Here is a 17,126-nt window from a genome sequence, read left to right as displayed (position 1 = left end):
GTCCGCGGTTTTGTGGAGCGACGGGTAACGGTGATTCGAGGGTGACTGTTGTCGATGTGTGCAGAGGGTCCCTGGTTCAAGCCCAGGTAGGGGCGAGGAGAGGGACGGAAGCAACACTGTTACATAGACACTGGGATTTAACCTTTCCAAATATTGACATGCAATAATGTTAATTATGTGTAATGTCTTTTTTTTTTGTGGCTGTGTGTACTTTATTAAATAGACCCAAATATGAGTCAACAAGAAATATGTGACATCATCGTCATTGTGACATCATCAACAAATTGAAACATTGTATAATGTTTTACAAGTTCCAGACAATGATACTCAAAATGTTGTGGCAGAGGTTATTTTGATCCTGGATTAACCCTTTGTAGGTTACATAATAGTCATGTCTTAACTGGGTTATCTGACCTACTATTATAGGTAAGTATATATTATGGCTGTAGGCCTATGCAATAAATGTAACGAAAAATAATTGAATGTCCTACATGTGAATGGATTCTTGAAACTGTAGTTCGCTCTGGATAAGAGCGTCTGCTAAATGATGTAAATGTAAATGAAGTTGATCAGTTTATTCCTAGAGTCTATGGTTTATTATGCTCTATAAGAGGGGCATGAACCAGAACTGAGTTTACAGGTTTGCCTAGAGCTATTTGTGGCTCGTTTCCAGCAACAAATGCGTATAATTTAACAGGTACTAAAAGTTGTCTCAACCATTTCCAACTGTCCTTGATCCTATTGCCCAGACTGGCCACTCCGAAATGAGGCTTCATGCTCTTGTTATTGATGTCGCTAGGCTTGTGCACTGCTGGTGGTGACGTAACCTGACGCACACAAATACAGTGGATCCGCCTCCAAACTCGACTCACTCCGCAACCAAGTCAGTGCTCAGTGCTGTGCGCACGGAGCCCCGTCCCCGCTATTTTCGCTTCGTCTCTGCTGTTTCTCTGTCATCCCCTTTCCTCCATCACTTCCTCCTACATTATAATAGTTTCACTGTGCTTGCCTGCGGTCGGCTAACTAGGAAGCGTGGGGAGCGTGGCTCTTCACTTTCGTATGATAGAGAGGAGGTATGGCGGAGAGGACTGTCATTATTCAGAAAACAACAGCCAAAGCATATTAATCCAAAACAAGCAACTGGGACGACGAAAGATTCGATAACTGCAAAATGGCAACAACTACTTATTCTGGATTATGGTCGTGACATGTTCTGAACTCTGCGCGAAGTTTTAATGTCATGCATATTTACTTTGTTTTTGGTGCACGGTAAGGACGGTTTTCCAAACCGCTATTTTGCGTCGCTGTCAGTTACTTTTATTCATTGACATTTTCAACATGTCATTGGAAATCGTATAATTTCCACTTTTGGTATTTTTCTTTTAAACATTGTCCTGGGCTGGGTGGTCGTGTACTTCTGTCCCTTTGCGTTTTAAATCTGGCACACTCACTGACCGCCGCCGTGCTTCACGAGCCCTTTAATAATTCAGTGTAAATCTGTGGACGTGTGTTGGCACCCGCAACCGATATGGGGGCTAAGCAGAGCAGCCCAGCCGCTAACGGACGGACCAGGGCTTACTCGGGCTCGGATCTACCTTCGAGCACCTCTACTACCAGCAATGGGAACGGTAGGACTGCAGCCATGGGAATGAGCTATCACGCGTACGGCCCGTCGGCTCACGGGGCCTCGGGAACCACAGCGACCTCCAGCCAACACATTGGCCCCAGGACGAGGTCCGTGGGAGGCAGTTCTGGAGGGTCAGGGACAAGACCCCAGTCAGGCATCAACATCCCCAACAGCAGTGGAGCCTACAGCTCGCAGGAGTCTGGCAGCAGCACCCCGGAGGAGGCAGAAAGGGACAGGTCCAGCGGGGGGCAAGGGGGACCCCGGTTGTTGATTGGATCGTTACCAGCACACCTTTCGCCTAACCTCTTTGGAGGTAAGAGACTGGCTGACAATAAGGTAGCAACAAGCAACTTGTGTCTGTGTAGCGTTGAATCTCAGTTTTATTCACTGAACTTTCACTTTCTCTGTCTGAATGTGTTTTACACCTGTTACTCACCAGTGTGGACCAAATGTGTCCTAACCTCCGTTTTACAGCTACCTGCAACTTAGATGACATGTTTGTAGTAATAACAGTGTAATAATAGTGTAACAACATTTTAGATTATCGTAGTTTACAGTCTTAATATATAGGCAATGATTCAATAGCCCCCGCCTCATCCTCATCCTCTTCCTCCTCCTCCTTATCTTCCCCTTCTTCATCCTCCTCCTCATCATCACCATCATTGACTTTTACAGTGCACACCTTAGTAAGGAGTGTTCATTGTCAGCAGTGAATGTGATACAAAACAGCCTATCTTTTTGGAATGATGGCGAGCATTCATCCGATCTCTGCAACCACAACCCACATCATGTCCACTTCAGTATGACATAGTCCCGTCAATGATCATCTCACATGGCATATAGTTGTAGGGGAGACAGACTAGACTAACTCTCACCACCAGTGCCAGCAGACAGATATTCAGGTTACATGTTTATAACCATAAACTGTCTGTGTTTAGTGATCAAAGTTCACTCAACAAGGCATGCCTGTTGCTACAAGGACGTGTGTGATATAGCACAATAACAAAGTCTGCATCTGCCTCTAGTCTATTCCATTAGCATTGGGCCTGATGTAGCTAACAGAGTGACATTGATATCTGCTTGAAGTAGTTGGTTAGTTGGTTAATAGTCGGTTATATCCTATTACTGTAGTTATTGACCAAGCTAATCAGTGATATGAGAATGACTGCCTAATGAGGTTACTGTCTGTGTCCAGTCTATAGTGAGACTGCCTAGTCCAGATCGGACTGTCAACTCAGTGTCAGCAGGGCTTGGCTTGTTTGCCTTTCTCTTCTGCCGTGCTGTTTGAGGATTAGTTTGGTCTAGGAATTTAACAGATTAAAAAATTAAATAAAACAATTAAAAGATTGTGGTTACTTTGCAGTGAGCTGCAGACATGCTGGATAGAGAGAGAAAGAGAGATTAATTTAGAGAAAGTAATTTCACTCTGCTTTCTCCCTATCTCTGAGGGGAATTATCATCATAAAACAGAGAGAGAGAGGGAGGGAGAAATGACATGGATTATCTGGGCCTGGGGAATATTTGCTCAGCAATTCTCATGACTCTGAATGTTCACTTGCCTCTGACACTCTAAATCCATTAGCTGGACTCTCTTTCTTATTTATTTAACTTTTAGAAAGGGATGCTTCGACATGCCTCACCTAACATGCCTCATCTAACATGCCTCATCTAACATGCCTCGCCTAACATGCCTCATCTAACATGCCTCACCTAACATGCCTCATCTAACATGCCTCACCTAACATGCCTCAAGTAATTAATCAAGTCCAACATGGGATGTGTCTCAAATGGCACTACTTTTGACTATAGGAATAGGGTGCCAATTGGGACGGACCATGGTGTTTGTAAGGTTATATGCCCGTCTTTGGAACGTGTGGTTGACCAGTGATGGACCGTGCAGGTCAAGGAGGCATGTATTCTCCCATTAGAATGTAGACCTAAATAATCGAGCACCAACTGATTGAACCATTCAATCATCAGCTCAACCCATTGAATTTCTCTCCACATTCTGCAGCCCTGCTCATTCAGACGTTACTTCTCTCTCCCTTGTGCCTACTTTGATACACTCACCCTGATCTCAAGCTGCAATTAGATTAAAACACAAATTTGATTTGTCCTCCACTCACCTCAGCTGCACTGTTCACTCTCACATAACATACACAGCCTGCAGAAGCCCTGCTATCATTTCATAGGAAACAACCAGGTTCAGACTTCACAGATATATTCAACTCAGCTGCACTGTTCACTCTCACAATAGAATAGACTACACAGCCTCCAGAATCCCTGATGTCACTTAATAGTCTTAAGAAACATGTCTGGTAAAAGTGAAAACTTTACGTACTGTATGCACCACAGGCCAGCTATTCACTCTCACACAATATAGCATACAGACAGTATATGCCTTGGGTATCATGTCTGGTGTAATTTCAGACTTCACACAGCTGGAGCACCTGTGGTGAAAACAGAGCAGCCATGTCGTTGAGTGGTTGAGTCGTTGGTTGCTCAGATGGAATTTCTCCGGCAGCTCTTGTGTTCTGTGTTGAGAGGCCAGTCTGTTCTCTGCTCTCGACCTTCTTTCTGCACCCAGGTCGTGGCGTGTCATGTCAGGGTGAGCCTTAACCACATCAGCTCCACTCAGATGGAAACACAGTTAGAATTTAGACTCCTGTGTATCTGAGAGCAGAGGGGGAATACTGTTTTACACGCAGACACATGCATACACATGCAAATACACATACACACACACACACACACACACACACACACACACACACATACACACACACACACACACACATTATTTTGACTGGCTGGGATCTACTTCTGTTTTTTGAGATTCAACAACAGTGAATATGTTTTTTTGTCTTTATTCAAGTATTTCATGTTTAATGAGTTGAAGACACAATGTTTTATAAACCATGTTTATTTCAGTTATGAGTGCTTATATCTGGTTCTATTGCTCTTTTCACTGGTGGTAGTGAGTGAGAGAATGTTGTTGTCCTTGGAAGGATAGGGATTAACAGGCACAGTGTACCAAGCAGCTTTCTCTTTACTGTGTTGGACTCTTTCTCTATGGCTGTTTGAGCTCTCTCTCTCTCTCTCTCTCTCTCTCTCTCTCTCTCTCTCTCTCTCTCTCTCTCTCTCTCTCTCTCTCTCTCTCTCTCTCTCTCTCTCTCTCTCTCTCTCTCTCTTTGATAATGACATTATAGTTATGTGGCTGAGTCATTGTCATGTTACGAAAGTATTATCAGGAAGGAAAAACTTGCTCAATTACTGTAAATATGTTTGTCTGAAAGCAGGATGGTCCTAATTCTGGAACAGAGAAAGAACATACAGGAATTATACCATTAAGTCTTTTTTGTTTCTTTTTAAAATACTAGCTAGTTCTAATATTATGTTTGTGTCGTCAGGGACAACCTGTGGTACAAAGTGTGTCAGGTGGTGTCATGTATCACATTGTTTATCAGAGTCACACCTTTCCTGCCCCCACTAAGACGTTGAGGTGTAAGGGTTGGGGTGAGGTGTGACCCAGGTGCGGTGCAGGATAGACAGTAGGCAGTAGGCAGAGATGGTGAAACAAGGTTCTTTACTGGTAGTCCCGAAGCCAGGAAACAAAACAACAGACTTAACACGATAAAAGAAAGGTGGAGCAAATAAGTCTCCAAAAACAGGCTGACAGTCAAAATACGAAATAGTAACTATGACTGAAATAATAAAGAAACAGTGAGAACACTTCTCGAGTACCTGTACATACTTCTCCGATCAGACACTGATATGTACTGCTGAGCATAGAGAAACTAGCAGAGAAAACTGAGCAAGGGAACACAGGGAAGTGAGGGCATAAATACACAGGTGAACAGGTAGACACAGGTGACACCAATAGGATGATGATTAGTCCAGACTGTGAGTAAGGAGGTGCCCAAGGTTGTCGGAGGATGACACCTAGTGGGTCGCTCCAGAACTGCGACCCCCTCCTGTAACATTGAGGGGCCTGGAACAGATGAACAGGTCCACACATACCTGCTGTAATAAAGGGGTCAACCGACCGACCTGCAATCTGATCCAACGTCTAGCCCAGACACCCAGAAAGAAAACATCTGCTTTGAAATATCTCCTTCCCATTTCATCAGATTGAATACCCAATGTATATAGTTGTTCTCTGCCCCTTAAAACACAGTGATGTCTGAGTAAATAACATGAATGGTGGGAGGGAAGACTAGCTTCAGAAGACTCAGTAGGCTGTAATTTTAGTGTCCTGTCAATGAAGCTCATCTCAGGGGAATCCTCATGGCGCTACCTACTGTCTTCCTCTGTGTGGTGAATGACTAACTGCTGGGAGACAGGGGTTATAGACAGCTAATAGTAAATAACTTGAAATAGATGTTTCATGTAGTAGCAGTTTCATGGAGACTCTTCTTTTGTTTGAAAGCTGGAGCCGAGCTGGCTTGATTTACAGGCTGAAACGAGGGAAGATTGTCTCCCTGTGAGTATTCACTAAGATTGCACTGCTGAAGGTATAGTGCTATACCACCGTCCTGCAGTGCTATTTGGCTGGCTGCTGCCAATGGCCCCCAGCTATAAGCCCAGTCAGATGGAAGGACAGGAGAGCATTAGAGAAAGTTGTCTCCTGGGTGAAATATTAATCTGTAGGTTCCTGTTATTCTCTTTCCTCAGTGATGGAAGATCCCTAAGGTATCAACAAGTCAAGACAGAAGAGTCAGGGAATCCACATTTTCCACAGGTGTTTCCCGTAGAAATCTTGGTGATAGAAATAGAAGTAGAAAGAATTATAAATTGTTTTCCATCTCCAATAAGATTATGTGTTTTTATTTGTTTGCGTCCCAAATGGCACCCTTTTCGCTATGTAGTGCACTACTTTTGACGAGAGCCCTATGGTAACAGGGAGCCATTTGGGACGTTGAGTTGTCATTTGGTCTGATACCTGCTTTCTGACGGTGTAAAGTCCAGGCTGGTTGTGTTATGTAATGCCCTGAACTGCCTTGAATGCTGGAGGGCATAATGAACCAGAGGAAAGGTGGTGTGAGGAGAGGAGCATTGAGGGGAGGTCAGCTAGGGTTTAGGGCTGTCTTGGTGCTAATAGTTTTGTGGTCTGTATTGAGCCTGGGCTTTTTGGTTGCATGTTTCTGGGTCTGTGTTATGGTCTATGTCTTGGTCTGTGCTTTGGTCTGTAGTGGTGGCCCAGAAAGCTAGTTTTGACAACTTCTCCTTTTGAAGCTTAGCTCATTTGACGGAGCACGCAACTACAAGCTGTAGAAGTTAGCCTATATTAGAAGATAGGCTACATATTTGTTATGACTTAAGTGAACAACTGGAGCATCTCACTCCATGATCCCTCTCCTCTCCTCTCCTCTCCTCTCCTCTCCTCTCCTCTCCTCTCCTCTCCTCTCCTCTCCTCTCCTCTCCTCTCCTCCTCTCCTCTCCTCTCCCTCCTCTCCCTCTCCTCTCCCCTCCTCTCCCCTCCTCTCCTCTCCTCTCCTCTCCTCTCCTCTTCTCTCCTCTCCTCTCCTCTCCTCTCCTCTCCTCTCAGTCTGCAGCTCCTGGTAATAAACAGTAGTAAATGGCCTACTAAAGGTCAGCTGGTGTCCTCTACTCTGGCCATTGTAGCATGACATACATAGACGCTGCTGCTCTAGGAGAGGCCCATTTACACAGGTAAAAAGAAAAGAGGGATGAAAATGGACGGATGAGGATTGAGGAAAGGAAACACTGGGGAGTACAAAAAGACAGATTAACACTAGAACCGCTGGGCCTCGACGGACCCCCCCTTCAAGCTAATGAGCAGTCATTCTGACTGCAACATTTTAACAGTGTAATTAATACATTTAATATATGCTATCGCAAAAATAATCATTTGGTTGTGTTTATAAAGGCCTTGGGTAACATTAGAATACTATTTATATTTTATTTCAAATAACACAATGGAATTTTCATTAGTTTATGTTACTGTATGCCACATGTAAAAACAAAAAAAAACAGAAAATACAGAAATTCAAGTATTCAATCAATTTTATTAGTGGATTGCCTTTGTTACAACTATGAAACAGAAAGCATATGTGTTGGAACACAGTAACAGTTTTTTTTTTTCATGACAAAATAAATAAAAATAGCCCAACCACCAAGACGCACAGTCAAGACGCGCGGTCAAATGATGAAAACAACAGTAGCCTAAACATCATTATAAGCGCCAAGTGGCCTTGATAAATAGTGAAACACAGCACAAAAGCAATAATGGCATTATAATGAATAGTGTCGATATGACAGCAGTCAAAAATAGTCAGCTCGTGCTTGTGTGCGTCTTCACGCAATGGCATCAGTTGGATTTCATTTAGCTGTTATCCACTTGTCCTAACAGTTGACTGAATATTCGTAACTTGCACTTGCTTGACACACTTTGACATACCTTTGTTTGGTTGTAGTGAGTAATAGTCTCCGGTTTTCTCTTGATTGTGTCCCGTCGTCTTGTCATTCTTCAGCACTATTGTGGAGTACAATGGATGTGCAGGTGCCTTATTTTGCGCAGAGGGAGGGAGCTCCTGTCTCACTTTGTTCATGGTGCTGGCCTACTTGTTTTCTTTGCAAGCAACTTGTTCGCCAATGACAGTGAAGTGAAGAAATTGTCCACGTTGACATTTCTCGCCTTGCTAACGCAAGGTTCCACAAGCCTCATCACCACATTCTCTGACACTGGCTCACCTGCTGCCCGATGTGGATATTTTCCTAGATATTGAAATCCGTTCAGCATGTACAATTACGCACACTCTCTCTGTGTAGCCTACTCCAAGTTGGGCAGAGTAGACTGCTTTATTGGGTGGACTGATATAGGGGAAAATACCATTTGAAGATTATATTTAGAATTGATCAATACAATAGAATGGCCCGCCCTGTTCTTCATTCACAATTGGTAATTACATAATTATGCATCGTTCGCTTCCCCTCGCTCATCAACTCACCCATTCTCCCCCTTTCTCCCCATCATACGTTAATTAATTAATTGAATCTGTTGTTATATGTGTGAAATTAGTTTCGGTATAGTTTAGGTTCGAGGCAATTATCCGCGTGATAATCAGCTGGGCACTGCACTTTCAACTGTCGGAGCGGAGCAGGCCCTACTGTCAGGAGGCAGGGTGTTATAGAGACTTATTTAGGAAAAGTCAAGGACAGAGGGGGGCATGACTTAAAAAACGGCAGAGTAATAAAATCAATTAATTCATGAGCAGTCAATATGACTGCTTCAGAGGTTCTATTGTTAAAAGGAGAAGAATAAGGGTGATCAAAGGTGAAAGAAAGGAGTGTGTGTGTGTGTGTGTGAGAGAGAGAGAGAGAGAGAGGAGGAGAGGAGAAAGAAGGGAGAGCTTGTCTGTACATCAGACGATATGGCAGGCAGCAGTGCAGAGCTAACAGTAAACAGATTGAAAAATCAATTGCGGTTGAGCTGCCTATGGGAGGGAACATATTAATTATGGACTGAATATATCAGCATTTGTCTCCTATAACCGTCATGGTTGGATTACAGAGGAAGGCTTGGTCAAGAGAGAGTGTGTGTGTGTGCGTGTGTGTGTGCGTGTGTGTGTGTGTGTTTGTGTGTGAAACTACAGTGGTATAATAATGTCAAATCAGTAGTGAAAATACTGCTTCCCAGATGGACTCAAGCTGACCCTGCCCAACCATTCACCTCTTCTGGCATTCTTTTCGTCATGTAAACTCTCATGTGACAGTGATCAAAGTACAGCAGCATGGGTAATGCCTTTCTCACCACTCACTTACTACAGTCATGTGAAGGACACATACGCACGCACGCACGCACACACGCACGCACGCACGCACGCACGCACGCACGCATGCACACACACACACACACACACACACACACACACACACACACACACACACACACACACACACACACACACACACACACACACACACACACACACACACACACACACACACACTGACTGAGAGATAGAGAGTGTCACTGTCTTGTTTTGCCTGACGACTGTCCTGTGTTATTCCCATGTTGGGCTACCGTCCTCATAATCTATCAATACTAGCATAAGAACCATTTGAGCGGCCTCTCTCTCTCTGTTAACTCCTCCTCTCAACCCTCGTCGCTCCTCCCCAGCACAGCGTGCGCTTGAGATTTCATGTCTCTGTGCCTGCCTGCCTATCTGCCTGACGACAAGTGCACTTAGCTGCAGACATTCATTAATTTGTGATGGCTCTCCTTCATTCTCTTCAGACTGGCACATTCCTCTGCTCTCAACTTGTAGAGGCAAGAGCTCAAAGTGAACTGTTAAAGTCAGAGGAGGTAGAGGGAGAGAACGAGAGAGAGGGGGGAGAGAGAGGGAGAGAGAGTGAGAGAGAGAGAGAGAGAGAGAGAGGGAGGGAGGGGGAGAGAGAGAGAAATCCAATTTTGAAAAACTCCCATTGGGTGAAATACCACAGTGTGCAATCACAGCAGCAACATTTGTGACCTGTTTCCACAAGAAAAGGGCAACCAGTGAAGAACAAACACCATTGTAAATACAACCCATATTTATGTTTATTTATTTTCCCTTTTGTACTTTAACTATTTGCACATCGTTACAACACTGTATATATACATAATATGACATTTGAAATGTCTTTATTATTTTGGAACTTGTGTGAGTGTAATATTTACTGTTCCCTTTTTATTGTTTATTTCACTTTTGTTTATCCAGTTCACTTGCTTTGGCAATGTAGACATATGTTTCCCATGTCAATAAAGCCCCTTGAATTGAATTGACAGAGAGAGGGAGGGGGAGAGAGAGAGAGAGAGAGAGAGAGATGGTAGAAAGGAAATTCATTCAAGTTGAAGGATGAAAGAAGTGATCAGGAGAGGATAGAATAAAAGACAAACAGGAGAGAAATATGAAGGTCCCAGAATGGGTATAGAGTACAGAGAGTCCTGTGGTGTGAATGGGTGATATGGGGGAGTGATAGATGACATGGTGATGGGAAATCGGGAGCTACCTTGCCCTTCTTTTCTCAGTTAGAGCAAGGTGGGTCTCGCTAAATCATTGACCACAGTGACAGCTAATCTATACCGAGCCCTGCCTCACCTTAGGGACCTGTAGACAACCCACTCTGTCATTAAGATGGAAATTCCCCACCACACACACACACACACACACACACACACACACACACTGACACTCAGAGCCATTATGCCATGTCGCTGGTTAATGTGTCCCAACAACAGGTTATTAGTTTGTGGATGTGAGTCAGCATAAGGCTCTGCCTAATTATTAACCTGCCTCAGTAAGTTTCCTCTCTCTGATGAACGCAGGCTGCCGTTCTGTTTAGACGCTGTGTATTTGTGTCTGCCTGCCTGCCTGCCTGCCTGCCTGCCTGCCTGCCTGTCTTTGTCTTGTCTGTCTGCCTGTCCACCCATCTGTCTGTCTGTTTGTCTGTCCGTTAGCCAGCAGCTGGTCTCCCCTCTCCGTCCCAGGCCTGACTGCCAGTCATGCATCTGAGCCGTGTCATCTATTGATAGGGCTGTGTGTTAATGTGGCAACATGTCTCATTAGTCCCGCCATTAACTCACATGGTCCTGGCTTCACCTGTAAAACTGTGATTCCACCTTTTAAGATCTGTCATTCCACCTTTAAAGCTCTGTCATTCCACCTTTAAATAGTTGTCATTCCACCTTTAAAGATGCCGTTTGTCTTTACGAGTGACACACTTAATGACAGGAGCGTATGGTGGTCTCTGCGGTGGCCACACCGCTCAGGAAACTAGATCTGGAGGTTCATCTTGCTCCGATGGCAGGGGACCAGAGGAGGAGGGATGGAGGTAGAGATCCAGTACGTCAGTGTGTCTTTGTCAACTGCAGCACCTGCTGCTCACTCAACTGGCTGTGAGACAACACACATGGAAATGCACTCACACACTCACGCATGCACTCACACATGACACACACACACACACACACACACACACACACACACACACACACACACACACACACACACACACAAACACACACACACAAACACACACTTGTGAACAGAGGGTCCAGAACAAGAGTGGCAGGCAGTTTGCTTTTTGCTCTGTGGGCTATTAAGGTTTGCTGTCAGCAGGTATTGTGCTGGTGCACCAACCGGAATGCTCCCGCCCTCCGCCCAGCGAATGCTTGTGTGTACACACATCACTAGACATACAGTATTAGGATAGTCCGCCAGCCAGTGGTTTGTTTTGCAGCAGGAGCAGTCTGGAGTGGGAGAAAGGGTGTGTAGAGAGGGAGGTACTGTGGTGTCCTCCTGAGTGGCGCAGTGGTCTAAGGCACTGCATCGCAGAGCTAGCTGTGCCACTAGAGATCCTGGTTCGAATCCAGGCTCTGTCGTAGCCGGCCGCGATCGGGAGACCCATGGGGCGGCGCACAATTGGCCCAGCGTCGTCCAGGGTAGGGGAGGGAATGGCCGGCAGGGATGTAGCTCAGTTGGTAGAGCATGGCATTTGCAACGCCAGGGTTGTGGGTTCGATTCCAGTATAAAAAATTAAAATGTATGCACTCACTAACTGTAAGTCGCTCTGGATAAGAGCGTCTGCTAAATGACTAAAATGTAAATGTGTCTGCGCCTTGTATCTGACTTGTGCTTGCTGGGTGTGAAACATGGGGGCTCTAGCTGTGGCCCTGCTCTGCTCTGGTCTTCTCTTGTCACTGCACACATAGCTACCCTGTATGTTTATAAACTAACCCTAACCCTAACCCTTTGTTCCAAGATGGCGAAGTAGTGCAGTTGTGTTTTTATCGTCTGTCTGTAAATAGCCTGTAAATACCCTATTTTCGTACATTTTTCGTACATATTTCCCTATCAGACTTTTCATCCTTCTACAAGATATACTTTCCTGCAACCCGCCTCACTCAATGTGGAACGGATTCTATTATTGACTTACCTTTATCTAGAATCTAGAATCTCCAGTTGAAACTAGCTAGCCAGCTAACTAGCTACTTGCTATTTGCTATTAGCCACAGCTAGCGGTGTTTTCACCCAGAACATTGGATTTTTTTCCGCGGGATTAATTTTAATCATTGGACATTGATCACCGGATATTCGCCAGTCTGCACAGCTGCGTTATCGACCCAGAACATATCAGTTTTTCCGCGGAATCACTGATTCACTGGACCTTTAACTCCGGATTAATCGCTACCAGCTGGCTACAACAAATCGGACGCTGTGGTCTGGCTAATCAACCTGAGCTAGGCCCATCTCCCGGCTATCTACCTCTCTATCAACCGGACGGGACCACATAGTATTGACACGGAGCCCCGCCGATCCTACACGACTGGTCTGCCGACGAAATCGTCTGATGTGGTTACGACGTAACCACGAAGATTCCATCCATCTGCTAGCCCTGGCCCGTTAGCACACGCTACTCACTAAACTGAACTAGCTACTGGACTAGCTACTTGCTATTAGCCACAGCTAGCAGTGTTTCACCCAGAACATTTGATTTTTTTTCCGGGATTAATTTTAATCACTGGACTTTGATCACCGGATATTCGGCCAGTCAGCACTGCGCGTTATCGACCCAGAACATATCAGTTTTTCCGCCGGAATCACTGGACCTTTAACTCCGGATTCTTTCGCTACCAGCTGGCTACAACAAAACGGACGTAGCACACGCTAGCCGTGGCCTCTTACTCACTAGCACTTCACCACCGGACCTTATGATAACTCAGCTATACAGCTGATATCTGCTGGACTGTTCCTTTTTTACGGTACTACATCCTGTTTATGTTTAGCCTCAGCCCAAACATGGTTAGTTTATTGTTGTTTCGGTTATCTCTAATTGTACTATATCACTGTAGACCCCCAGCCTAGCTAAACCTGCCTTAGTTAGCTCTTTTGTCCCCTCCACCCATACACTCAGAGACCGACTCAATTGATGCCTCTAGAGATACTATCTCTTTCAGTGTTACCCAACGCTTAGGTTTACCTCCACTTTACTCATATCCTTCCATATCCTTGTCTGTACATAATGCCCTGAATCTTTTCTATAACACCCGGAAATCTGCCCCCCTTTATTCTATGTACCCAACGCACTAGAAGACCAGTTCTTAAAGCCTTTAGCCGTATCCTTATTCTAGTCCTCCTCTGTTCCTCTGGTGATGTAGAGGCTAACCCAGGCCCTGTAGCCCCCAGTATCACTCCTACTCCCCAGGAGCTATCATTTGTTGACTTCTGTAATCGCAAAAGTCTTGGTTTCTTGCACATAAATATCAGAAGTCTACTTCCTAAGTTTGAGTTATTCACTGCGTTAGCACACTCTGCCAACCCTGATGTTCTAGCAGTGTCTGAATCCTGGCTCAGGAAGGCCACCAAAAATTCTGAAATTTCCATCCCCAACTATAACATTTTCCGTCTAGATAGAACTGCCAAAGGGGGTGGAGTTGCAATCTACTGTAGAGATAGCCTGCAGAGCTCTATCATACTATCCAGGTCTGTGCCCAAACAATTTGAGCTTCTACTTCTAAAAATCCACCTTTCCAGAAATAAGTCTCTCACTGTTGCCGCTTGCTACAGACCCCCCTCAGCCCCCAGCTGTGCCCTGGACACCATATGTGAATTGATTGCCCCCATTTATCCTCTGAGTTTGTACTGCTTGGTGACCTAAATTGGGATATGCTTAATACCCCAGCCATCCTACAATCCAAGCTAGATGCCCTCAACCTCACGCAAATTATCAACGAACCTACCAGGTACAACCCTAAATCCTTAAACATGGGTACCCTCATAGATATCATCCTGACTAACATACCCTCTAAATACACCTCAGCTGTCTTCAACCAGGATCTCAGCGATCACTGCCTTATTGCCTGCGTCCGTAACGGGTCCGCGGTCAAACAACCACCCTCATCACTGTCAAACGCTCCCTAAAACACTTTAGCGAGGAGGCCTTCCTAATTGACCTGGCCCAGGTATCCTGGATGGATATAGATCTCATTCCGTCAGTAGAGGATGCCTGGTTGTTCCTTAAAAGTAATTTCCTCTCAATCTTAAATAAACATGCCCCATTCAAAAATACAGAACTAAGAACCGATATAGCCCCTGGTTCTCCTCAGACTTGACTGCCCTTGACCAGCACAAAAACATCCTGTGGCGTACAGCATTAGCATCAAAAAGCCCCCGCGATATGCAACTTTTCAGGGAAGTTAGGAACCAATATACACAAGCAGTCAGGAAAGCAAAGGCTAACTTTTTTCAAACAGAAATTTGCATCCTGTAGCACTAACTCCAAAAAGTTTTGGGACACTGTAAAGTCCATGGAGAATAAGAGCACTTCCTCCCAGCTGCCCACTGCACTGAGGCTAGGGAAACACTATCTCCACCGATAAATCTACAATAATCGAGAATTTCAACAAGCATTTTGCTACAGCTGGCCATGCTTTCCATCTGGCTACCACTAACCCGGCCACCAACTCTGCACCCTCTGCTGCAACTTGCCCATGCCCCCCGCTTCTCCTTCACACAAATTCAGACAGCTGATGTTTTGAAAGCGCTGCAAAATCTGGACCCCTACAAATCAGCTGGGCTAGACAATCTGGACCCTTTCTTCCTAAAACTAGCCGCCGAAATTGTCGCAACCCCTATTACTAGTCTGTTCAACCTCTCTTTCATAACGTCTGAGATCCCCAGAGATTGAAAGCTGCCGCGGTCATCCCCCTCTTCAAAGGGGGTGACACTCTAGATCCAAACTGCTACAGACCTATATCCATCCTGCCCTGCCTTTCGAAAGTATTCGAAAGCCAAGTTAATAAACAGATCATCGACCATTTCGAATACCACCGTACCTTCTCCGCTATGCAATCCGGTTTCGAGCTGGTCACGGGTGCACTTCAGCCACGCTCAAGGTCCTAAACGATATTATAACCGCGATTGATAATAGACAGTACTGTGCAGCCGTCTTCATCGACCTGGCCAAGGCTTTCGACTCTGTCAACCACCGCATTCTTATTGGCAGACTAAATAGCCTTGGTTTCTCAAATGACTGCCTCGCCTGGTTCACCAACTACTTCTCAGATAGAGTTCAGTGTGTCAAATCGGAGGGCCTGTTGTCTGGACCTATGGCAGTCTCTATGGGGGTGCCACAGGGTTCAATTCTTGGACCGACACTTTTCTCCGTGTATATCAATGATGTCGCTCTTGCTGCTGGTGACTCTCAGATCCACCTCTACGCAGACGACACCATTTTGTATACATCTGGCCCTTCATTGGACACTGTGTTAACAAACCTCCAAACGAGCTTCAATGCCATACAACAATCCTTCAGTAGCCTTCAACTGCTCTTAAACACTAGTAAAACTAAATGCATGCTTTTCAATCGAACGCTGCTAGCACCCGCCCACCCGACTAGAATCACCACTCTCGACGGGTCTGACCTAGAGTATGTGGACAACTACAAATATCTAGGTGTCTGGTTAGACTGTAAACTCAACTTCCAGACTCACATAAAGAATCTCCAATCCAAAGTTAAATCTAGAATCGGCTTCCTATTTCGCAACAAAGCCTCCTTCACTCATGCTGCCAAACATGCCCTCGTAAAACTGACTATCCTACCGATCCTTGACTTCGGCGATGTCATTTATAAAATAGCCTCCAACACTCTACTCAGCAAATTGGATGTAGTCTATCACAGTGCCATCCGTTTTGTCTCCAAAGCCCCATACACTACCCACCACTGTGACCTGTACGCTCTTGTTGGCTGGTCCTCACTACATGTTCGTCAGTCAAACCCACTGGCTCCAGGCCATCTATAAATCACTGCTAGGCAAATCCCCGCCTTATCTTAGCTCATTGGTCACCATAGCAGCACCCACCCGTAGTCTGCGCTCCAGCAGGTATATCTCACTGGTCATTCCCAAAGCCAACACCTCCTTTGGCCGCCATTCCTTCCAGTTCTCTGCTGCCAATGACTGGAACGAATTGCAAAAATCTCTGAAGCTGGAGACTCTTATCTCCCTCAATAACTTTAAGCATCAGTTGTCAGAGCACCTTACCGATCACTGCACCTGTACACAGCCCATCTGAAATTAGCCCACCCAACTACCTCATCCCTATATTGTTATTTAATTTGCTCTTTTGCACCCCAGTATCTCTATTTGCACATAATCTCTTGCACATCTAGCATTCCAGTGTTAATACTATTGTAATTATTCTGCACTATAGCCTATTTATTGCCTTACCTCCATAACTTGCTACATTTGCACACACTGTATATATATTTTCTGTTGTATTTCTGACTTTATGTTTTTTTTTTTACCCCATATGTAACTCTGTGTTGTTTTTGTTGCACTACTTTGCTTTGTCTTGGCCAGGTCGCAGTTGTAAATGAGAACCTGTTCTCAACTGGCTTACCTGGTTAAATAAAGGTGAAATAAAAAAAATAAAAAAACCCGGGTGTTATCTATCTCCCTACCTTCCTCAAAACACTAACCCTAGCCCGGGTGTTA

At 45.0% G+C, this 17,126-nt stretch overlaps 1 protein-coding gene across 1 annotated transcript in view; it reads left to right on the top strand.

Annotated features, from left to right (window-relative positions):
- Positions 1 to 888: 888 nt before the first annotated feature.
- LOC121543021 (E3 ubiquitin-protein ligase znrf2-like) overlaps positions 889 to 17,126 on the top strand; it is a 94,400-nt gene continuing 78,162 nt past the window's right edge. The window contains exon 1 of the mRNA XM_041852694.2: positions 889 to 1,940. Coding sequence (XP_041708628.1) covers positions 1,529 to 1,940 — 412 coding nt within the window. The 5' untranslated portion in view covers positions 889 to 1,528. The remainder of the gene's footprint in view (positions 1,941 to 17,126) is intronic.

The sequence above is a fragment of the Coregonus clupeaformis genome, chromosome 28 (genome assembly GCF_020615455.1).
Source record: "Coregonus clupeaformis isolate EN_2021a chromosome 28, ASM2061545v1, whole genome shotgun sequence".
In the NCBI taxonomy this organism is placed as follows: Eukaryota; Metazoa; Chordata; class Actinopteri; order Salmoniformes; family Salmonidae; genus Coregonus; species Coregonus clupeaformis.
The sequence above is the reverse complement of the archived record's forward strand: the minus strand, read 5'-3'. Positions and strand labels throughout refer to the sequence as shown.